The 22,567-nt window shown below is 37.3% G+C and overlaps 1 protein-coding gene across 4 annotated transcripts in view; it reads right to left on the bottom strand.

Moving 5' to 3' along the window:
* LOC106056676 (inverted formin-2-like) overlaps nt 1-21,943 on the bottom strand; it is a 42,586-nt gene extending 20,643 nt beyond the window's left edge. Inside the window, exons 1-8 of one of the 4 annotated variants that reach the window (XM_056038151.1) lie at nt 21,485-21,943; nt 12,341-12,861; nt 11,487-11,655; nt 5,327-5,442; nt 3,871-4,030; nt 1,611-1,789; nt 971-1,050; nt 526-652 (exon numbers count right to left, since the gene is read on the bottom strand). In XM_056038151.1, the coding sequence (XP_055894126.1) occupies nt 526-652; nt 971-1,050; nt 1,611-1,789; nt 3,871-4,030; nt 5,327-5,442; nt 11,487-11,655; nt 12,341-12,805 (1,296 nt within the window). In that variant the 5' untranslated portion in view covers nt 12,806-12,861; nt 21,485-21,943. Of the gene's footprint in view, nt 1-525; nt 653-970; nt 1,051-1,610; nt 1,804-3,262; nt 3,590-3,870; nt 4,031-5,326; nt 5,443-11,486; nt 11,656-12,340; nt 12,862-18,227; nt 18,249-21,484 lie in introns of those variants that run through there. The other 3 variants (XM_056038152.1, XM_056038153.1, XM_056038154.1) reach the window with 3 other exon arrangements.
* Nucleotides 21,944-22,567: the final 624 nt, after the last annotated feature.

Below are 22,567 nucleotides of genomic sequence, written 5' to 3' on the forward strand. Positions count from 1 at the left end.
GCTATTTCTTGAGGGAACGCACTAGTATCAGGAATACCAGAATTCACGTGCCGAGAGTATGTGTGCAGAAGTGCTAACAACTAGGCCAAGAATATGTGCACAGAAGTGTTTAAAAACTAGGCATAGCATATGTGCACAGAAGTGTTTTAAAAATTGTCTTTCATCTTCGTTTCACCTCTTGTAAAGTCGTGATAGGCTTAAGTTGAAATCTTAAAATATTTTGTTTCGATGTACATTGTTAAACAACTTTTTCTCACCTCCTGTTAAACAACTTTCTCTCACTTCTTGTTAAACAACTTTCTCTCACTTCTTGTTAAACAACTTTCTCTCACTTCTTGTTAAACAACTTTCTCTCACTTCTTGTTAAACAACTTTCTCTCACTTCTTGTTAAACAACTTTCTCTCACTTCTTGTTAGTCTCGTTCGTTATTCATTAATACATTAGATATATCCTAAAACTTTAGAGTTTTGAACCCCCCACAGGTGACGGCTAAACAGCCAGATCTAGTCTTTGAATGAACGTACCATAGTTTGCACTGCAACATCGACATGTCGTCTTTGTGCTTTGGCTTCTTCCATCAACTTGTCTGCTTTGAGAGCGCCCTCTACAGCTTGCTGGCTTAGTTTCTCGATCAGTTGCCATGTACTTTCACTTTAGAAAGAAGACGAGGAAACAACTCAAGCACAACCAATAGCTCAAAGAAATCAACGAATAAATAAGGCTTGGGGCAGACTTGGGCAAATACTGTCTACGTAGGGCAACAATGAAAACAGAATGTCTTTTGCAGACATATTGCAATATTCAATTACAACATTCGACGGATTAGTATGTTGTTTATTAACTCATTAAAAGCATAGCTCTAATTACATGAGACAACAGTTGCCCACTAATTGTATCAATAGGAAAATTATTATGAAATGTATGATAATATTATGGTAAACAAATGCATTGATCATACTAATTACTTACCAGAGAGGGTTATTGGAGTCTATCTGATAAAGACTATATAGTATTGACAGGAGTGAGAGACTCAAAGTAGTATCATTCACCTGTAAAGTCATGAATTGTTTAAACAATAATAGGGTTCAACAATCCTTTTTTTTTTAAACCATAAAAAAAAAAAATACAGAAACGTCACGACAATGTTTTATAAAAGCTTTTTTTGTTTAAATGTTTTGGCAGAGTTCAAGGCCGGAACTATCGGGACGACAGCCCAGGGGCAGACCACGTGACCAGACAGCTACTCAAAAATCAGCGAATTATTTCGGTTTCTACTTTCAAGACTAAAACAATGAATCTTTGTGCACAATTTGCTGACATCAGAGAGGAAAATTAAACTCTGTCTGTGAATTGGAACTTTTGTGTTTCAAAGTATGGGAACAGTGCAGTACCAGACACAAGTGTAGAGGTACACTTGAAGAGTCCAAATAATTCCTAAGGTGGTAGCGGCTCAAAGCTTACAAGTAAAGCGTGATGATTGAATATGAAAAACACTTGGCTTGATATATTTATTTCTGTTAACCATATTTTCATGTGTTGTAAATATTTTGAGCTAGAATTATACTGTGTTTTTTTTTTATTTAATCCTTGATCTAAACTATGTACACACCTTATTGTAGATGGCCTTAAATAAATCAAAGTGGCTATTGATGTCTATAGATTCCTTGTTGGACTCTACCATGGCTTCTGTATCTGCCGAGAGTTCTTCCTCGAATACATCCAGCTGTACATGGAGGTCTCCATCATTCTCGTCCCGTAAGCAGTTAATGACGTCAAGGATGTTTAGAGCTGCCCGACAGAAACTGGCGTGAAATGGGGAATAAATGGGGGCATATAGCTGGGGTAGGAAGTACTACAACTGTCTCAACTCAAATACATAGCAAAATATTAGGTACAGTTTGGCTAACGTACATATAAGAAGATAGAGAATAAATAGTATTACATTGTACACATACACACAAACAAAATAGGTAGACCTATAGAATGTGTTCAAAGAAATACCCATAGGCATTGTAACACACTATTTGAAAACATATGAAATAGGAATATGTCATATTCGCTTAATCAATGTGAGTTCAATAGTAATAGTTGTTAAAAATTGTTTTACGATGTTTCAAAAGATTATAACAATAGTAATTGAAATATACACTCAAACATTGCATTTTACATAAGAAAAACATAAACAATACTTTAAAAAAGCCTATATTAAGCGTAGGGTTAGGGTTAGTTTGGATGTCATGTATTTCAATGTGTAGACAAACAATCATAAATCTGTGCGATTACAAATACTTTTTACCAATTGTTTTTGTTTAGCGCGATTTTTTTTTTCATAATACGCTATGATCGTATCACTTGTCTGGACCAGTTGGAAAGGGGTGGGGGAGAAAGAAAGAGGCATCTGGGTGATCGCTTTTTAAATGCATCGATATATAAAGAAAGTGAACGACCTGAATTCGAACTCGAAGGTTAAAGCCTCGTCAGGCTTCTTAAGACAATAGATTAATTACTGTATAAGACAAATGCTTATGAAAATAGATAGTTTTATAGTTATCTATTGCTAGTTTCAAACTTTTCTCTTTACAAAGTATAAAGGGGACTAAATCAACTTATATTACCTTATCAGTCAAGTACAATTTCTTTCCCTCGTTCGAAATACCAAAAAAAAAATAATTACCAATAGTTAATTACCGAATTGTTTTGTTTTTGTTTTTGATTGATTCTTGTGTTGCCGGGTAGAAGAAATGAAACAAAACAATTGTGCACACCTTCACGAGATTGTGGGAGAAATAATGTGTACACACTTTTGATCTGACGGACAGAATGTTGGATTGAAATCAATCATTTAGATCTAATTGTCAAGAATGTTTCTATCCAATAGGTGAGTTTTGTTTGTTAGACTAGATTGCTATCTATATACGTGCTGAGAAAGTCAACAACTTATCACGGACATTATTTCATGTATTTATTTTTCTTTTAAAAAACCCTGTAGATATAGATCTATAGATCCTATTCATTGATTTGTATAGGAAAGAATATGATGCAGTTTTTAAAAAGACTAGATTGAGTATCTATGTACATATTTAGAGCTGGATGTAGAACTTGTAGAAGAAAGAATTCTTGTACAAGTAACTATGATATGAAGATAGAATCTACACTGTACACAGTGACAGAGAGTAGAATAAGAATAGGTGCTAGATCTAGTATTAGAATTAAATAACTAAATTATAGTCAAATGTAATGTCCATTTAAATTGTATTTTACCTTCTACAACTCGAACAAATGTCTGCCATACAATGTTCAAACAACTATTTGCCACTAAACTAAAAAAACAGTTGAGTTTTTGAAGGGTTTTGCTCTCCATACCAAGTCATCAGCACATGCTGGTGGATTCTGTTGTCTTTGGACTAAAGATGACGCCATTCGTTTCCTTGTACAGCTCATCCACAACTAGACTACTTCCGTTTTCTAGTGAACATGGGTCTCTTCACTTTCTTGGACACATTCAGTTGTTGTTCTATTTATAATGTGACAATGCGCAACGAATCGAAATGTTTTGAAAGTTTCTTACTAATGGAAAGAAATTGTTACTTTATGATGCAAAGCAGACCACATTTATAGATGCTGAAAATGAACACGCACACACAGGCCTTCATTACTCATGTTGATACATACAAACTTACAAAGTCTAAACACTAATTAACTTTTTAAAGTTCACCCAATATCTTATTGAAAGTTTCTTATTGTCTATTTCAAAAAACACAGTTGTTCAGTTATCTACACATAAATTGTGCCAATGTTTAACATGGACGTTAGCAATGTACATTAATATTAAGATATGTATTTGTTTGTTTCCAAGACAAACATCTTACCAACAAATTCATTTCGAATTCGCACCCTGTCTCGAATGTTTTCACTAGCAACAATAATAGAGTTGATCAACGCCATGACAGTTGTTTTATAGGTTGTGAGATCAGTGTTCCTCAAGTCATTCACCAATAGACTGAATCTGTACTTTTGCTTACGCCATACCTAAAAAGAGTAAACCAATAAACACATTTTAGTTTCAACTTCAACTAGTTTTTCCTTCAGTGCACAATGTCAAAGAGATATAAGCAATGTATGAGTGCGGCACAGTTAACAATTGCTCAATGTAGTCAATATGTAGCACTTTCAAGCTATAGTTCAAAGATGTTTTGTTTCAAGTAGTGTCCATATTAATGAAGACACGTCAATATAGAAGGAAACCGGAGACCAAATAGTTAGTCTAGCATTACCCAAGCACATGGACATGTCTCTCCTCCTCTTTCAATTTATGTAATCACTCCTTGCATCCCCTAAGTCACTTTTTAAACACCACTCAATCCCGAAATGTTCACCCCTCAACCGTTCCTTGCAAACCTCTCAACCATTCCTTGCACACACCTCGACTATTCCTTGCACACACCTCAACCATTCCTTGCACACCTCTCAACCATTCCTTGCAAACCCCTCGGCCATTCCTTGCATACCCCTCAACCATTCCTTGCAAACCTCTCGGCCATTCCTTGCATACCCCTCAACCATTCCTTGCAAACCTCTCGGCCATTCCTTGCACACCCCTCAACCATTCCTTGCAAACCCCTCGGCCATTCCTTGCACACCCCTCAACCATTCCTTGCATACCCCTCAACCATTCCTTGCATACCCCTCAACCATTCCTTGCATACCCCTCAACCATTCCTTGCATACCCCTCAACCATTCCTTGCATACCCCTCAACCATTCCTTGCATACCCCTCAACAATTCCTTGCATACCCCTCAACCATTCCTTGCATACCCCTCAACCATTCCTTGCATACCCCTCAACCATTCCTTGCATACCCCTCAACCATTCCTTGCATACCCCTCAACCATTCCTTGCATACCCCTCAACCATTCCTTGCATACCCCTCAACCATTCCTTGCATTCCCCTCAACCATTCCTTGCAAACCTCTCGGCCATTCCTTGCATACCCCTCAACTATTCCTTGGATACCCCTCGACCATTCCTTGCAAACCTCTCGGCCATTCCTTGCACACCCCTCAACCATTCCTTGCACACCCGTCAACCATGCCTTGCATTCTCCTCGACCATTCCTTGCAAACCTCTCGGCCATTCCTTGCATACCCCTCAACCATTCCTTGCATACCCCTCAACCATTCCTTGCACACCCCTTATCCACGTAACGCACACTACTCATTGCACACACCCTAACCCTCACCACTGAACGCTACTTGACTTGAATGACCACTGAATGACCACTGAAATGTCCACTTGTGTGACCTGTGAGTACAAGTAGCACCAACCTTATAACGTTCTAATGCATCCAGTGTCAGATAAAATCCATCGGCTGAGTAGAGACAAAGTGCTGAGAGTAACTCGAAGATCTGCATTTTGACTATTAAGTTATTAGTTTCCAATGCTGGAAAAGAAGTATACAGTCTAAGAGATTAATTATACCTAAATAAAATTACAATAAGATACAAAACATGTCATTTAGATGTGATGATAATTAAATACAACAAGAAAAACAAACAAAACTTATATTAAAGGTACTTGTAACAATAAGTTTTGATCGTTTTGATCAGTCATGTAATGACACTTGTAAAAGATCTAGACTATTCTAGACTAATAATAAAAAGGTGTTTGTAAAAATAAATAAAGATAAAAGGGAACGTCCTGAATTCCAACATTTGGGCTTAAGCCTTCTCAGGCTTCTCAAGCTAACGACTAATTCAGTGTATACCACCACTTCAGTCAAGTACTGTTTCTTTCCCTTGTTTCAGATACCAAACAATTAATTTATTACCAATAGTTAATCAACTGATTGGCTAATTTTTGTTTTTATTAGCGGCCCCCGAATAGGGAAAAGACGCTATTAGTTTTGTGCGAAATGTCTGTCCGTCTGTCCGTCCGTCCCTTTTAGATCTCGTAAACTAGAAAAGATATTGAAAATCCGACATCACAGTATTTTTAGACCATTCAAAGTTCTGATACAACGGCTACTTTTTTTTCTGAAAGCGAAAAATCTAATTTTTAAAATCAGATATGCAAGCAGTTTTTTAAAGACAAAAAGCTAATTAGTATGCATTATAAGTTAGACCTAATTTAAAACAAATAGTAATCTTGTAAACTTTCTTTTCCTGTTTTTTTTTTAAATTGCCACCTAGATTCGAATAATAGACTGAGCCTTTTCAAAACAATTATATCAATTATAAGACATCAGTTAGGCCAGGGGAGTCGCGGTGGCTGAGCGGTAAAGCGCTTGGCTTTCGAACCGGGGGTCCTGGGTTCGAATCCTGGTGAAGACTGGGATTTTCAACTTTGGAATCATTGGGAGCCTCTAAGTTCACTCAGCTCTAACATTAGTTGTGGAAAAGTAAAGGCGGTTGGTCGTTGTGCTGGCTACATGACACCCTCGTTAACCATAAGCCACAAAAACAGATGAACTTTACATCATCTGCCACAAGGTCTAAAAAGGAACTAGTTAGGACAGGTTCACATCTAAATTTACATTCACATTCACCTATTCTTTTATCCGCGGGACCGTTGGGGCACTACACAAGATCTGTTAACCTTCTTTCTCTATTTTTATCTCTCATTTGTCTTTGAAATAATTTCATTTGGATGTTCTTTCTGAAAATATTGAAGCCTGCCTGGGTGGACCACTTCGGGGGCCGATTTTGAGTTTGTGTTTCCCCACAAACTGTCTTTTGTAACCTTGTTGATTATTGTGTTGTCAGGTAAAGAAATAATTGTGCAAAATTTCAGCTTGATCCGAGATTGGGTGTCAGAGAAATAACGTGTACAGGGTTCTAATTGGACTGACAGACATAGAGAGTTAATATAAGCTTTGTAAAAAATAGTCTACATCTTATTTAGAGTTTTTACACTTCATTAGCGATACTTTCATTGCTAAGAATGTTACTGCTCTTATACAAATATTTAGATTCTTGAGATTCAAACTCTATCTGTATTTTAATTTCCACTATCTCAAAACCATAATTTATACTGACATTATGAGTCTTTATTGGCAGTAACCCCCCACCTTCCTCTACAGCGTAACCTGCACATACTATTCGGTTGTGAATTATAATCCTAGTCTCCCTTAGGCTGAAATAATAAGGGGCTCTGTGTATATTTTGTTTTGCTATATTTTGTCCGATATATATATATATATATATATATATATATATATATATATATAGAGAGAGAGAGAGAGAGAGAAAGAGAGAGAGAGAGAGAAAGAATTGTTTATATTAGAAAATAAGATATATAGTACAGCTTGTTCTGTTTCAGTTTGGGAGGACTATTAAATTAAGGCCAAACGATTGTTCTCAGTTGCTATTCTGAATAATATTAAATGTAATTAAAATCCAGAAGTTCCATTTTCGATTTCGTTAATAAAGGTTATGAATGTAAATGTATGTACCTAGCATGCACATTTAGTTTTGAATCTAATTATGGTTCACATAATTCAAGATTAAAAACTCTGTTTTCATTTCGTTGCGATATTACTTTTATTCACGCAAAACAAAGAAAATAGCTTGAATATTTATATCTATGGGCCGATCCGTTGTGGATTGCCTTTGAGTTTGTGTGATAACATAGACTCTCTCTGTAATCTTGTTTATATTGAAATTTCAGACAAATAATGAAAAAAAAAATTAGGGCAACTATTTTCGTGACAAGGGATCTTAGATCTGCTCAGACACAGTTAAAGTCCTTTGAACTTGATAGTACTCGGGTTATATTCAGGTTTTAAAGCTAAGTAACGCTTGATGCACAAAGCTGCGACTAATGTTAAATGAGTTCCAACAATTTCTATCAATCTAAGATGTATGAGCTAATCATTCGCATCACAACCCCTTTTTTTTCCCCCTGTATAATATGTATAACCATTTTAATAAGTAACACGCATCTGTATTTGAAATCGCACCCGACTCGAGCAATATGAGCAAGAAAATGAGCCCAATGTTTGACCTAGATCAAGTTTCACCTACTAGGTGTTTGGAAAACATTAAGGTGAGCAAACAAGCTGGATATGCAAGAAAGGGACTTCACCTGAAGTTGTGACCTATATATGACTAGCTAATTATAACAACCAATAGAAGCAGGCTTACATTTAGCATCAATGAACGCACATGAAACAGAAAGCCTACTAAGTCTTAAAATGTTGGGTTCACAGACCTATATATAATATGTAGGTCTGTGATTGGGTTGTTTAACTACGCTGCTGTGGGTAAAGTGCTAGGTGGATGTAGGCAGCAGGCTAATAATACATTTGCTAGCTCAGACTACGTGTAGAGTCCCGAAGAGTCTCTGTAGCCTGGAGACATTTAGTTCAGACTACGTGTAGCGTCCCGAAGAGTTTCTGTAGCCTGGAGACATTTAGTTCAGACTACGTGTAGCGTCCCGAAGAGTTTCTGTAGCCTGGAGACATTTAGTTCAGACTACGTGTAGAGTCCCAAAGAGTCTCTGTAGCCTGGAGACATTTAGTTCAGACTACGTGTAGAGTCCCGAAGAGTCTCTGTAGCCTGGAGACATTTAGTTCAGACTAGCTGAAGAGTGGAAATATTTAGTATTCAGCTCAGACTAGTGAAAACATAGTCTTTCCGCGGTCATTTAGTTCATAGTTTTATCGTGATCATCACGAATCATTTGGTTGGTCATAGGTAATCTAGAAACGATAAAGCCTGTCAAAATTCAAAATTACTCGAGGGAGAGAGAGGGAGAGAGAGAGAGAGAGAGAGAGAGAGAGAGAAAGAAAGAAAATTAGTGTTGGTTAATAATTATGTATCCCTGTTAAAAAATAAACTGTGTTTTCTCCTAATCTCCAAACTTTAAGATTTTCACCCACCGCCACTGTCTGTTTTACTTTCTAGTCATGTTACATTGATGCAGAGAGAGAGAGAGAGAGAGAGAGAGAGAGAGAGAGAGAGTCTATATAGCCGAGACTATATAACCTTTATATATAATAATAATAATTTAATTTCTGGAGCTTTGCTAACAAACAAATTGTAGGCTCAAGTCCTTATAAATGCATGTATGTATGTATGTATATATGTATGTATGTATATGTATGTATGTATATATGTATGTATGTATATATGTATGTATATATGTATTTATGTATGTATGTATGTATGTATGTGTGTATGTATGTATGTATGTATGTATGTATGTATATCATGGGCGTAGCCAGGGGGCTTGGGGTTCAACCCCCCCCCCCCCCGAAATGAAATCCCCCCGCAGGGGGGGGGGGGGGGTCGGAATTTAGTGACTGAGTTTTTGCTTTTAATACTAAACCATCACTTGTCCCAGCACTGCCAATTGTTTTTGAGTTTGAAACCCCCTAACAGGGGTTTTGAGTTTAAAACCCCTACCAGGGGGCTTGAGTTTAAACCCCCTACAAGGGGTTTTTGCAGTTAAATCCCCCTCATCTATAAAACAAAACAAAAAAATGCAAACGACAATTCCCAAATTCCAAGAGCACAGTTAAGGAAGAATTTGATTTTAAAACCCCTTCCAAAATTTACGATAAACTCCTTCTTCAATATAAAAAAGGTAATTACACACTCGAAATTCTATAAGCGTAGCTAAATGGGTTTTGACTCAGTTATGAGTTTAAACCCCCTTCAGCGGGGTATGAAGGTTAAAAAATACCTCTTGAATATTACAAACAAAGCAAATTATACACTCAAAATTTTATGAGTGTAGTCAAAGGGGTTTTGAGTTTAAACTCCCCTCCAGTGGAGTTTCAATATAAAAAAAAGCAAATTACACACTCTAAAATCTATGAGCGTAGCCAAATGGGTTTTGAGTTTTAAACCCCCCGCCAGCGGTGTTTGAAACTAAAAAAAAATACATCTTCAATGTAAAAAAAAAGCAAATTACGCACTCAAAATGATATGAGCGTTGCCAAAAGGGGTTTTGAGTTTAAACCTCCATTCAAAGGGGTTTGATGCTAAAAAAAATACCTCTTCAATATAAAATAAGCAAATTACATACTAAAATTATTTGAGCGTAGCCAAGCCAATTCGGGGGTTTTGATATTAAACCCCTCTCCTACAGATGGCTTTTTTAAAAAGTTTAAAACCCCTCCAGATGGTTTTGAGTTTAAAATCCCCTTATAGAGCGTTTTGAGGTGGAAAACCTCTATCTTCATATATTGTTCTAAAGCAAACTACAGTTATCAGTTACCATGACCGTAGCTAAATGGGGTTTTGAATAAAAAAACAACATCTCCAGAGATTTTTTAGTTTAAAATCCCCGACAGATGATGTTGACGATAAAACTTCCCTTTTCGATATAAAATCTAAAGCAAACTACAGTCATCTAATTCCAAGAGCGTATTCAAGAGAGTTTACACATTTCTACCAGTGGCGGGGCTCCATTAATAAAGTGCAGTGAATAGTCATCTGCCGAAATTGAAAAACACTAAATGTGGCTCAACAAAGATGGCTAAGACAGATTTTAGGAATCAGTTATAGAGATCGGGTCTAAATCAAGAAAATCCTATGCCGAACTGGGATTCGTCCCCTTAGTAAGATTATGACAGAGCGTCGCATGAGGTTTGCGGGACATGTTCTCCGACAAAATGAATTACGCTTGAGAGGAGTTGCGATAACATTTTATTACATCTTGGCGCCACACATTCATGAAGGTCCTCAGAGCAGGTAGGAAGAGGCTTCAGACATTACCAGTGACAGATTTTTGTGGAAGCAGCTTGACGGAAATGCGACGAACGGCGCTAGAGGGTCTAAGTCAGTAAGAAAAGCACATTAGGTTTTTGAAATAAAACTTTTTAATAGCATGAAAATGCACTGTAGATACCTTAGAATATGCATTTTGTTGGCTTTCAATACCAGAAATAGTGATTGGCGGCGGGGCTTCGCCCCGCGCTGTGGGAGCTCCTATCGCTTTCCCAGACCCCCTTTCTGGCAATGGCAGGAAGAACCTATTCTTGGGCACAATAAACGTCTTCGGAAAGAATGAAGGGTCAGAATGTAATAAAGATTATGTACACACACATACATACATATAAATATTTTTTCGCGGGGGGGGGGGAGAAAAAATGCCCCCATCCCCCCCCCCCCACCCACAAAAAAAAATCTTGGCTACGCCCATGATGTATATGTATATATATATTATATGTATGTATATGGGTGGTGTTGAAGTACAATAGTAGCCTCCATATATTATATGTATGTATAAGGGTGGTGTTGAAGTACAATAGTAGCCTCTATATATTATATGTATGTATAAGGGTGGTGTTGAAGTACAATAGTAGCCTCTATATATTATATGTATGTATATGGGTGGTGTTGAAGTACAATAGTAGCCTCTATATATTATATGTATGTATATGGGTGGTGTTGAAGTACAATAGTAGCCTCTATATATTATATGTATGTATATGGGTGGTGTTGAAGTACAATAGTAGCCTGTTATGATTCCACTTACCCGTAGAGAATCGACGTCCAAATAAATTATCATTTCGGTCACCAATGGTTAATAAACAATCCAGACCAGACCTGGAGTTGACAACTTCCCTAATACATGACACACAAGCCATTCGTAGTACCATGTCGTTTAAATGACTGCTATGGTAACTGCTTAGGTTTTTCAAGCACTGTTCATTGAAAAATAATTAGAAAATAAGTACAAAAATAGTTTTAATTGAATGTTGAATAACGTAACTGAATAGATTTGTTTCAAACTCAAATGTTGTCCAGTTTGGACGGTGCTGTCTTTTCAAATATTCTCTCCTAGCTACAAGGTCAAGGTCTACACAATGTCAATTATTTATTTTGTACATCCTTCTTATTTGAGGACATAATTGGATGAGTGGTTAAGCGCTTGGCTCCTGAACCTGGGGTCCTGGGTTCGAATCTCGTTGAAGACTGGGATTATGAATTTAGGGATTTTTAGGGCGCCCCTGAGTTCACCCAACTCTAATGGGTACCTGACTTTAGTTGGCAAAGTAAAGGTGGTTGGTCGTTGTGACACCCTGCTCGTTAACCGTTGGCCAAAGAAACAGATGACCTTCACATCATCTGCCCCATGGAGCGCAAGGTCTAAAAGGGAAACTTTTACTTTTTAGTTAAAAGGAGAACAAATTAGTTCGTTAGGAAAACTAATGTAGAGACAATAATACAACAGTAATTAATTGTTTCTTTACTACTTCACTAATGCTACTTTAAGAGTCTATTTCATGAACCTGATGTGCAGAAATGTCCTTATCACATTACCCAGGCTGGGTTTTGATGAAAGATTAAACTTTATTGACATTTTTTAAAGTGACATTATTTGTTTACCTGAAACAATAAACCTAGGCCATCAAATTCTAAAAAACATCTCATCCAATCTAGATCGTTACACTTGATTGCTTTTCTCAACTGAGACAATGTCTGAAGACTTGGATTACGCAACCAGAAGATGAAGTTTAATGATTCTGAGTCTAGAGTTTTTTTCAAAGTCTCTTCAGTGTTTTCTGTTTCTGCAGCCTCCAGATCTAAACCCAGATCCAAACCCAGAACAAACCCATCAGAACGTCCACGTTTCCCACGCTTTTGTTTCTTTTTGGCGGCGAATCTACCGCTAGACGTGTTCTCTCCACTTTGGACATTGGAAGACTGTGCAGGGAAAGTCGATGGAACAGCAGCCGATGGAACAGCAGCCGATGCAGGCCTTTTGGGGGAGGAAATGGTTGAAAGTTGTCCAAGTTCAGCAGATGAAGCAGGCCGTAACGATGTTTGTTTAGCAGGACGAAGCTGACTCATCTTCTTTTCTTAGGAAACGAAATCAGTGCCACTTCGAAATCCCTGAAGCTTAGAATCTGAAATGACAAAATAACGAGAGTGTGTGCTGGCAATCAATGTATAAGTACAAACAAAGATAAACATATGGAAATAAAAAAAAGATAAACATATAGGTGTAAGAACAAAGATAACCACATCTATATTATAAAGTAGAATGTGTGGTGTATGTATGTATGTTACTTATAGACATCAAAACCGCTTGACCAATCTTGATAAAACTTGGCAGGAATGTTTCTTGGGTACCAACTTAGACCTTAGTGTATGTATTGTAGCCCTAAAACAAACGTAAGACACTAAAAAAAAAATAATGTTGTCCGACTCTATTACAGCTATAGTATTTTATGGATCTAAGCCATGTCTACAATGTTGACATTAGAAAAAATAGAAAGGATTTAGACCTAGATCTAATTTAAGAAATACACTTTGCGCAGATAGTTTTTTACTTTGACACATGAAAATACAAAAGAAGATCCATTGATTTCATTATATAATAAAATTAACCTTCAATTTTGTGTTTCAAAAGCATTTTTTACATAAATTAGTTCCTTATATCTGTGACTACAGATTTCCTGACGAACATTCTTTCATTAGACAATACCGTAATGAATCGCGTACTAAATATTAATTCGTTTAATTGTTTACTTTATAATCCCATCCCTAGATCTAAAACTCTAATTCAACTCTAAGATGATAAAACTTCTCTTCGCACAGATAGTTTTATACTTTAACACATAAACATATTAATTAAAGTCCATTCATTTCATATTTTGATCAAATAAACATTCAAATTTGGTTTTCTAAAGCTACATTCGTTTACGAAAGCTGCGAAGCCGAGTTAAAGGCCTAGATCTATATTCATTCATGAATCGCGTACTAAAAATTATTTCGTTTAATTGTTCACTTTATAATCCCATCCCTAGATCTAAAACTCTAATCCAACTCTAAGATGATAAAACTTCTCTTCGCACAGATAGTTTTATACTTTAACACATAAACATATTAATTAAAGTCCATTCATTTCATATTTTGATCAAATAAACATTCAAATTTGGTTTTCTAAAGCTACATTCGCTTACGACAGCTGCGAAGCCGAGTTGAGATAGGCCTAGATCTATATTCATTCATGAATCGCGTACTAAAAATTATTTCGTTTAATTGTTCACTTTATAATCCCATTTATTTAACAAAGCTATCGCTCTTTTCGTTTTTAATAGATAAGAATGTATCGACTTTGGGTAAACCATTTTCGCAAAACTAATTTTATTTTCGTAGCGAAACTGAAATAACGTGAAAGGATCATTAGCTACGTTTAACATACATCTAAATCAGCGAAGCTCAAACCACTCTGCCCGAGCACTGACACTGCTAGGAAGTCACGAGTTAAGTCGTTTACCCGCGCTCGTGAGGGTCTTCTTGACCAAGGCTACTCAGCCAAAATTAAGCAACATTCCTCTGACATTGACAGTGTCAGAATGCCCCGAGGTAAGATGAACACTTGCTCTCGTGGACTCACTCCTTTTCATGGCTCTTCAGCCTACATTCCAAATCAACCTCTCCCTGGCATTGATAGTGTCAGGAAGTCACGAGGTAAGCCGAACCCTCGCGCTCGTGAAAACACTTCTCGCTATGGCTCCTCAGCCACCATTCCAAGTCAACCCTCCCCTGGCATTGATAGTGTCAGGAAGTCACGAGGTAAGCCGAACCCTCGCGCTCGTGAAAACTCTTCTCAACATGGCTCCTCAGCCACCATTCAATATCAACCTTCCCCTGGCATTAACCGTGTCAGGAAGCCACGATGTAAGCCAGATTATCGCACTCGTGGGGACGTTCTCAGGCAGAACTCCACATTCTTTATCAGGCCACTCTTCTCTGACATTGATCGTGTCAGACGATACCGAGGTAAGCTGACTACTTACTCTCGTGAAGAAGCGCCTCACAGCGGCTTCGGAGGTAAGCCCCAACGAGCACACGTGTCTTGGGCACCCCGCCTAAGCCCCAATCACCCTCCCCAATCCGCCCCAGGAAGGAATTATTACTCACCCAATCGCCCAATCTACTCTCCCAAGCAACCCCAAATGTTTCACCCAGGTGACTACATACTCAGGGACGGAAAGTAGACCACGGACAGACTCTCCTCCTGGCATGGCTACCCCTTTATTTTTCCAGATTTTTTTTTCTAATGCTGCGATAACAACTGATCTTAAAGTTAGAGTGACATCAGTCTGCTCGCACTTTATGGATCTTTCTGCGATAGATCCATCTTGGCGGCGGCGTATGTGACAAGTCAAAAACTCGCTGTCAGAGTCACTCTAAATTATCACAGCATTAATTATTATTTTTCATCATTTATTTATTTTATTTTAATTATTTCTCCATCCTACCCCTAAATTATTCACCCGCCACACCTTTTCCTCTCTACCAGGCTAGACTTAGTCCACCACCTTGGAGAAAATTAGGCCAGTCCTTTCATTTATCTTCCCTTGACCGGGGCAAAGATACGCTCAGACTCTTTGATCTCATCGGCAGGATGTCTGACGCCGCAATTGACTCCCCCCCCTCTTGGGTGGAAGGTAGGTCACTCTCCCCCCCCCCCCCACGTCTCTCTTTGATCTAAGAGATTACACGGGTCAACACACCGCGTGATACTCCAAGGTGCGGCTCTTGTCGGACTTCACCCACGTGTAAGCTAATTCTTAGCCTAGGACGTTTCCTGTGTCCGCCCACATTTCCCAGGCATATATAAGTAGATTAAATAAAGTCAGACCCTCTCTTTCTCATTCGAGCTGAGCTATCGAGTCTGGACTATATCACTTATTCTTTCTCCTAGAGGAATACCTGGTGGTAAGCCGAACTTAATCACAAGTTCCATCTTAATTACTCTGTGTATATTTCCATTGGATATTATCATGTGTATTTTGCTTAGTTCATTTATATTTAATTAGTGCATTGTGTATTTCTCACTGGCGTAAGTAGAAAACATAAACATGTGCTATGTATATATTTTAGTATTGCATTAATCTATTAATGCTACGTTGCTCAATTGATCGTTGATGCAACCGTGTATATATTTGTACACCTTATTTTATTTCCTTTATCTCGGTTGATCGCCTTGATGATTTTACTATCGCGCTAATACTGCGCTTAGAAAGGAGATATGAGTTATCTCCCCTGTATTGAATTATCTCCCCTTTACTCATTTTACCCTAATGAGAGTTGCGCCGCTTGAACGGACACACCATTCAAGCGCGCTCCATTGTTCTCGACCCACGGTCATATGTGAACAATCATCTGGGTCGCTGACCACCGCCCAATTCAACCCCCCCCCCCTTTTTCTTTCTCTATCCACCTGTGTTGTTCATTTGAGATTATTATTTCCCCTTCCAGGTACATTTTATGTTATTATTTCCCCTTTTATGTACATTTTGATAGTGCTACTATCATCCATCTATTTTCCAAATCCCATTTGTCACCATCTCCCCTTTTGTGCTCTGAAGCAATTTTACTAATCTGACGAATGCACCTCAGTCGAGGGCATCGATAAGATGTATGAGAGACATGTCCTAACTTGTCTTTATTTATCCGCAGCCTCCCTCAGGTGTCTGCCTATTTGCCTACTGGCCTATCTAGGTGCTTAGTGCTAATCAGCGCTGCACTTGCCTAGTTGCTACCAAGAATCACCTATTGCCTAGTTATTGGATCAACGATCTATTTACCTGCAGTTGTGCTTAGTGCTATTCAGCGCTGCACTTGCCTATTTATTTATTGGATCCACGATCTATTTACCCGCATTTGTGCTTAGTGCTATTCAGCACTGCACTAGCTCACTGTCCTGCCTATTTATTTATTTGATCAACGATCTATTTGCCAGCATCTGTGCTTAGTGCTATTCAGCACTGCACTTGCCTACTGAGATCTACTCAACTCTACCACTTGGCGCTATCGGCATTGCCCGCCTATTCGACAGCCCACCTGTCAAGCTATTAGGCGCGATGTCCCTATAGATTTAGATCTGTGTGAGACGTCATAGCTACGCCAACCCTCTGCAACTCACTGGACATTTCCTGTCAACTACACTGCCCACGGCAGATCCGCTCTGCCCGCAGTAACCTTGTGCCCACGGTAGCCGGCCACCCGCCCTACTGTGCCCACTACGGATATTAGATTTTGGGGATTGAGACTCCACAAGAACTATATCACCGGCTTCCCTCTATCCGCTAGAGCGCCACCTCCAGCTGCAGAACCTCAAGCCAGGACACAGCCAGCTGCGACATCAACAGGACAACCAGCTAAGTCAGAGGACAAAGTGACATACTCTCTTATTAAATGCAAGAGTGATGATTAAACATAGAATATACTAGAGATAGATGCAAACCCTCCCCCTTTTTATCCTTATATGTATATTTATGTAAATAAATATTCTTTATTTTAACTTTTGTATCTATCTCTCATTGCTTGTCTCGTTGCGTGTCTGCTCCCGATTCATATGCTGATAGGTTGGGGTGTGATAGCTTTAAAAAATAATCATCCCCTAGACATAAAACGCGCCAAACACACATCACATTTCCCCACCTGTCACATAATGCACAAATTGTAAGACAAATTTCCTTACGGATAATAAAGATTATTATTATTATATTATTATTATTATTATTATCACTAGACGAAGAGAGCCAATGTAATAATGCTGGTTTATATATATTGTTATGACTTTGCCATGCGCACCGCCATCCAAGATAGTGCAGAAAGAAGGTGCGCACTATCTGTGACTAGACAAGTCGGATGTTGACATAAGAGACTAACGATTTCCGCCCAAGTAGAGAGCCAATATGGAGATGCCGTACTCAAGGCAGATGCCCTTTGTGTTTGTCATGTCTCTATGTAAATAAACGTCTATGTCCTCGTTGAGTTGCCTCACTTAAGTTATTACAATATATTAGAGATGAGGTAAAATGAGTTTTTGACCAATAGGGGAGAATCAGGTTGTGACAAATATAAGTGGAACATAATTCAAAACAACAATTAATAAGCAGTTTTTCATATTATCGCGTGTACGCAGAGCCGCACCATAGCCATTGAACTCACTAAGGAATTAAAAAAAAAATTTTTTTTACGGAAATGTGGTGTGTTTTTTTCTTGAGGCTTTGAATAAGACATTGACTTTTTATAAAACAATTATTATATCAAAATCAATTATTATAAGACATCAGTTAAGCCAGGTTCACATCTAACATCACATTCACTTTGATTTATCCCTTGGTCTGCTGGACCGTTGGGGCACCACACAAGATCTGTCAACCTTCTTTCTCCATTCTTCTCTATCATTTGCTTTGATAGAATTTCATTCTGATATTGTTTCTGAAAATATTGAAACCTGTCTTTTTACCTGCCTAGGTGGACCACTTTGGAGGCCGATTTTGAATTTGTGTATCCACACAAACTGTCTTTGTAACCTTGTTGTTTTTTTTTAAAAGGGGGAACGACATGAATTAGAACTCATGGCTCACGCCTCCTCAAGCCAACATACTGACCACTCTGTTTGTTAGGTGCCTATGAAAATAGAAGATTGTATAGTTATATATTGTTTGCCACAAACTTACTTTAATGTGGCGACCTATAAAGAGCACTAATTCAGTTTATACTACCACTTCAGTCAAGTACAATTTCTTTCCTTTGTTCAAGATACCAATTTTTTTAAATTAATTATCAATTGTTAATTAACTAATTGGTTAATTTTTAAAACTGATTCTTATATTGTCAGGTAAAAGAAATAATTGTGCAAAATTTCAGCTTGATCCGAGATTGGGTGTCAGAGAATTAAATATAAGCTTTGTAAAAATAGTAAAAATGAGATAAATCCGTTGTCTAACTCTTAGTGTATCAGGCAAAGCAAATCTTAGTTGTTGTTTTCATAAGGGACATTAGATAGACAAATAACCAACACTTTTTTAAAGAACTTACACTTTTGTCAATAATAAAGTTTTCAATTGTACAGTGAACAATGTCCTAGCAGTAAATGTACAGTAAAGTTGTAAAATGTTGCTAATCTTTTATATACAAGTAGAGGCCTATAGTTGTTTAGTGAACAAAATTTGGACGTATGATAGGAATATTTTAATAATTTATCTATAGAAGTGTTTCCATTCATCTTAATACAAAAATTTTGTTTACTTTTTTTTAAATATTATTGTTCAGGTTTAAATGTATAAACTAGGGACATTGATGAGAAATCTACTCTTAGTTTTTCTTCGTCATGTTTTAAATACGTTTCAAATGCTTTCCACATCTGCTACTCTCAGGATCTTCCGACAGCCTGCCCTTTTGTTTTGTAAACTTAGTATGCATGTAATACGCAAATAACACTAACCATGTTATAAAACATGATATAACATCCAAAGCCATATAAACTTGCGTTTCATTCGTAAGTAGGTAACATACATAAGTATGATTGACCGGTAGGAACTGGTTTTAATCAAATGTGTGTGTAATACAAACGTCCTATGTAAACTTTTGAAAAGAGAAATGCAGGAAGATTTAAAACAAAAAAACGATAAGGCGAAATGTTTCAAGGTTATTAAAGGCAACAAAGAAAAACAAAAGGAAATGCTGAAAGGAGTTGTAGAACAAAAAATATCACGGGCTTGAAAGTTCACTGTTGCAAATTTACACATTAAGTTTAAAAAGTTATAAAATTATATTATCATATGTCATTGTCAAAAGTTGTATGTGTCTTCAGAAGTACAAATGTAATGTATATCAAGAAACGTTTTTCTTCCGGATGTTAAGATCTGTGCGTTCAGAAAATGTATTCTTATGGACTGGTAGATCTTGATCTACTGGTTTATATCTTTGGTCTGGTCACATAGAGTATACAATCTGATGTAATAGAACAAGGGAGACAAGTCAAGTCGTATTGGGCTTTGTTTTTATAAGCTTTAGAATTGTAACTTTCAAAACAACTCTTTTTACTCAGCTTTTTTTTTTAAAAAGGAAGATACATTTACTTTGTTTGTTAATGCAATTACATTTTTTGTCACCATTCAAAGGTAAAAACAAATGAACGGTTTATTTTCTGATTCATTATTCACAGACTGTCGAGAATTTACTTTCGCGCCTTCACCCCTTCCGTACTAGAGTCCACATTTTATGAGGGTCAGAATGTTGTAAAGAATATTGACTCCATTTCTCAACTCTCTCAAACACCTGTCCATCATATTGGAGTGGAAGTTAGAAAAGGTTCAGGTTCTGATGTAAAATATATTTTTCATATATGAACTTACTTTCAATTTTTTTTCTTGTCTGGATAGAAAACCTGATTGATAACAAATGCACCAAAAGAAAGTGTTGTATTATTTTCCTAATAAAAAAAATAGCTTGCATGTGTCAATAGCTTTTCACTATTTTCTGTAAACAGTTTCTGGCCTAGTAAAAGTTTTCAAACATAATTTCTTATATATATAATTCTCTTCTTCGCTCACGAGTTTGGACGAGAAGAAGTAAAGGAAAGATCACTCTTTTATTTCTGCGGATAGAGATATCCCACGAACTTTACGAGCCTTGCGTGTAGCGAAGTCATACAGTGTATCATGAAAATTGTATTTCCTACATAGATAACGCTCAATAGCAACAATTCGAAAATGTTTCAATCTATCTACTACAATTGTTGAACTAAAGTAATTCTTCATTAGTTTGAGGCGCTGGAAGCTGCTTTCACCAGATTACACAATTACGGCTAATGCATAATGCCGTTTTTATATATCGCCCGTAGGATTGGCGTTTTCCATATTGAATGACACCCCAAAATGACAATTTTTGTCTTTATATTTCATGAGATTTGTATGAGTTTTCAAAAGATTTTTAATAATTTTCGGAAATTTCCATGATTTTTTCGTATATTTTGCAATTTCAGGAGATTTCCAGGAGCTCCTGGTAAATCAGGCGGCCGCGAGAAATCTGTTATAAATTATAAAATGGTTTTATTGAATAATTTACACATAGAATTAGCGCGGGTCCTATGAAAGTGAGGGGCCCACTGCGGTCGGATAGGTTGCTGGGGCCTATGGCAGGCCCTGCAAAATAGCGGCGTATGCTACGCCGCCGGTCGACTAGTAATTTCTTATTTCATGTCTGTTGAAGTCGTTCCTCTAGTCGCTTTTAAAACACGACATTCTGTGTCATCTTTGAGTGTTTTTAGTCGAAAATTTATGGTTAAAGTCTTTTACTAATTGGCACATAAAAATAACAAATATATATATATATATATAAATAAAACCACCAATCAGTCACAACAACCGACACACAAGAACTTTGTGAACTACGCACGGGCCATTTTCATATCACTCGATGATCCTTTCAAAATCACATTCTCAATAGTCCAATGATTGGATCAAGTCCTAGATTCTAAGTTCATTTGTACATTGTGATGTATTATAATCGTTTTTTTTGTTCAATAATTCTATCAACTGTGTGACAGGCCAGAGTGAAAGTTCAGTGGACTATACCTAGTCTTATTTTAAATAGAACCAAACAACAGTGAAGAGAAGAGACTACTAAACCATTGGAATCACTTGGAGCAGATTTCTGTTTTGTTTGTATAAAAACATGTTGAGATTAGAACGAAGAGTGACGTTTCGACCAACTTACCTTTCTCTCCTAATAAATGATTGATTTTGGCTCCTATTCAATAACCTTTTGGCGCCGAGAATGATTAACACATTTTTTTGCTGAGGCCTAAACAGCTTAATCCTTTAGGCATTCGGTAAGCTTCTTAATTAGATCAACAAGTAGTCTACTTAATCAAAATCTAGTCCGCATAGAAATATATTTCCTTGAGTGCCTGGCAGACCACAGTAGTGAAACGTTGAAGAGACGTATATTTATTTTTGTTTTGCTCAAGTACACGATCTATTGATCTAGTCAATGCCTAGCAGAGGCCCGATACATCCAGCACTTATTCAATCACCATTGATAAGCTAGTCCACAGACGTCTGAACACTGAGCTACTCACTTGACAGAGGTAGAGACGTGCATTCACTTGGGTTCTAAACGTTTTCACGTCTCTCTTGTCTGCTACACGGACGTCTTCCAACACAGCAACAACTGTTTTGTGTAGCTAGGCATGTGGGCTGGAAGGTGGGGTACGCAGCGGCGGCAGGTGACTCAACGTTTAGGGAGGGTACACGTGCAAAGTATAAGTTAAGTCTTTTGTCTATGCATTTTAAAAGGATAAAAATTCAAGATTCATTATACCAAGACTTCTGTTTAAAACCACTACACTGGTTACAAAGTATCTAGTAGGCTAAAAATAATTGAACCACTAACGAAGCGATTCACAAAATTAAAAGTACCTTTAGCTTGCTAATGTAAGGGGAACAACTCTACTCTTATTTTCGTGTTCCTACTCTATTGTGCCTCTAAGCAGCTCGAGTGGAGGATTTGATAATATTCACAGCGATCAAAATCACACTAGGTAAACTTAAGTGTACACAAATGTACTTTCGTACATTTCATATTCTAATATTAGAATATACGTCATTCTGGAAGTGTGTGTGCAAATGCAGCTGTTTGTGTGTATCTATCTATTCCCTTATTTATCATATTATTAAGATCCCTTTTGAAACACAAAACTATGCACACACTCTGATTGAGGGTTTTGAATGTTCCATTTTAAAATACTACATCTTTTGTCCAGTGCCAGTGAATAGATTTAGAAACGCGGTCTACTCT

Source organism: Biomphalaria glabrata, chromosome 8, assembly GCF_947242115.1.
Source record: "Biomphalaria glabrata chromosome 8, xgBioGlab47.1, whole genome shotgun sequence".
NCBI classification, from domain to species: domain Eukaryota; kingdom Metazoa; phylum Mollusca; class Gastropoda; family Planorbidae; genus Biomphalaria; species Biomphalaria glabrata.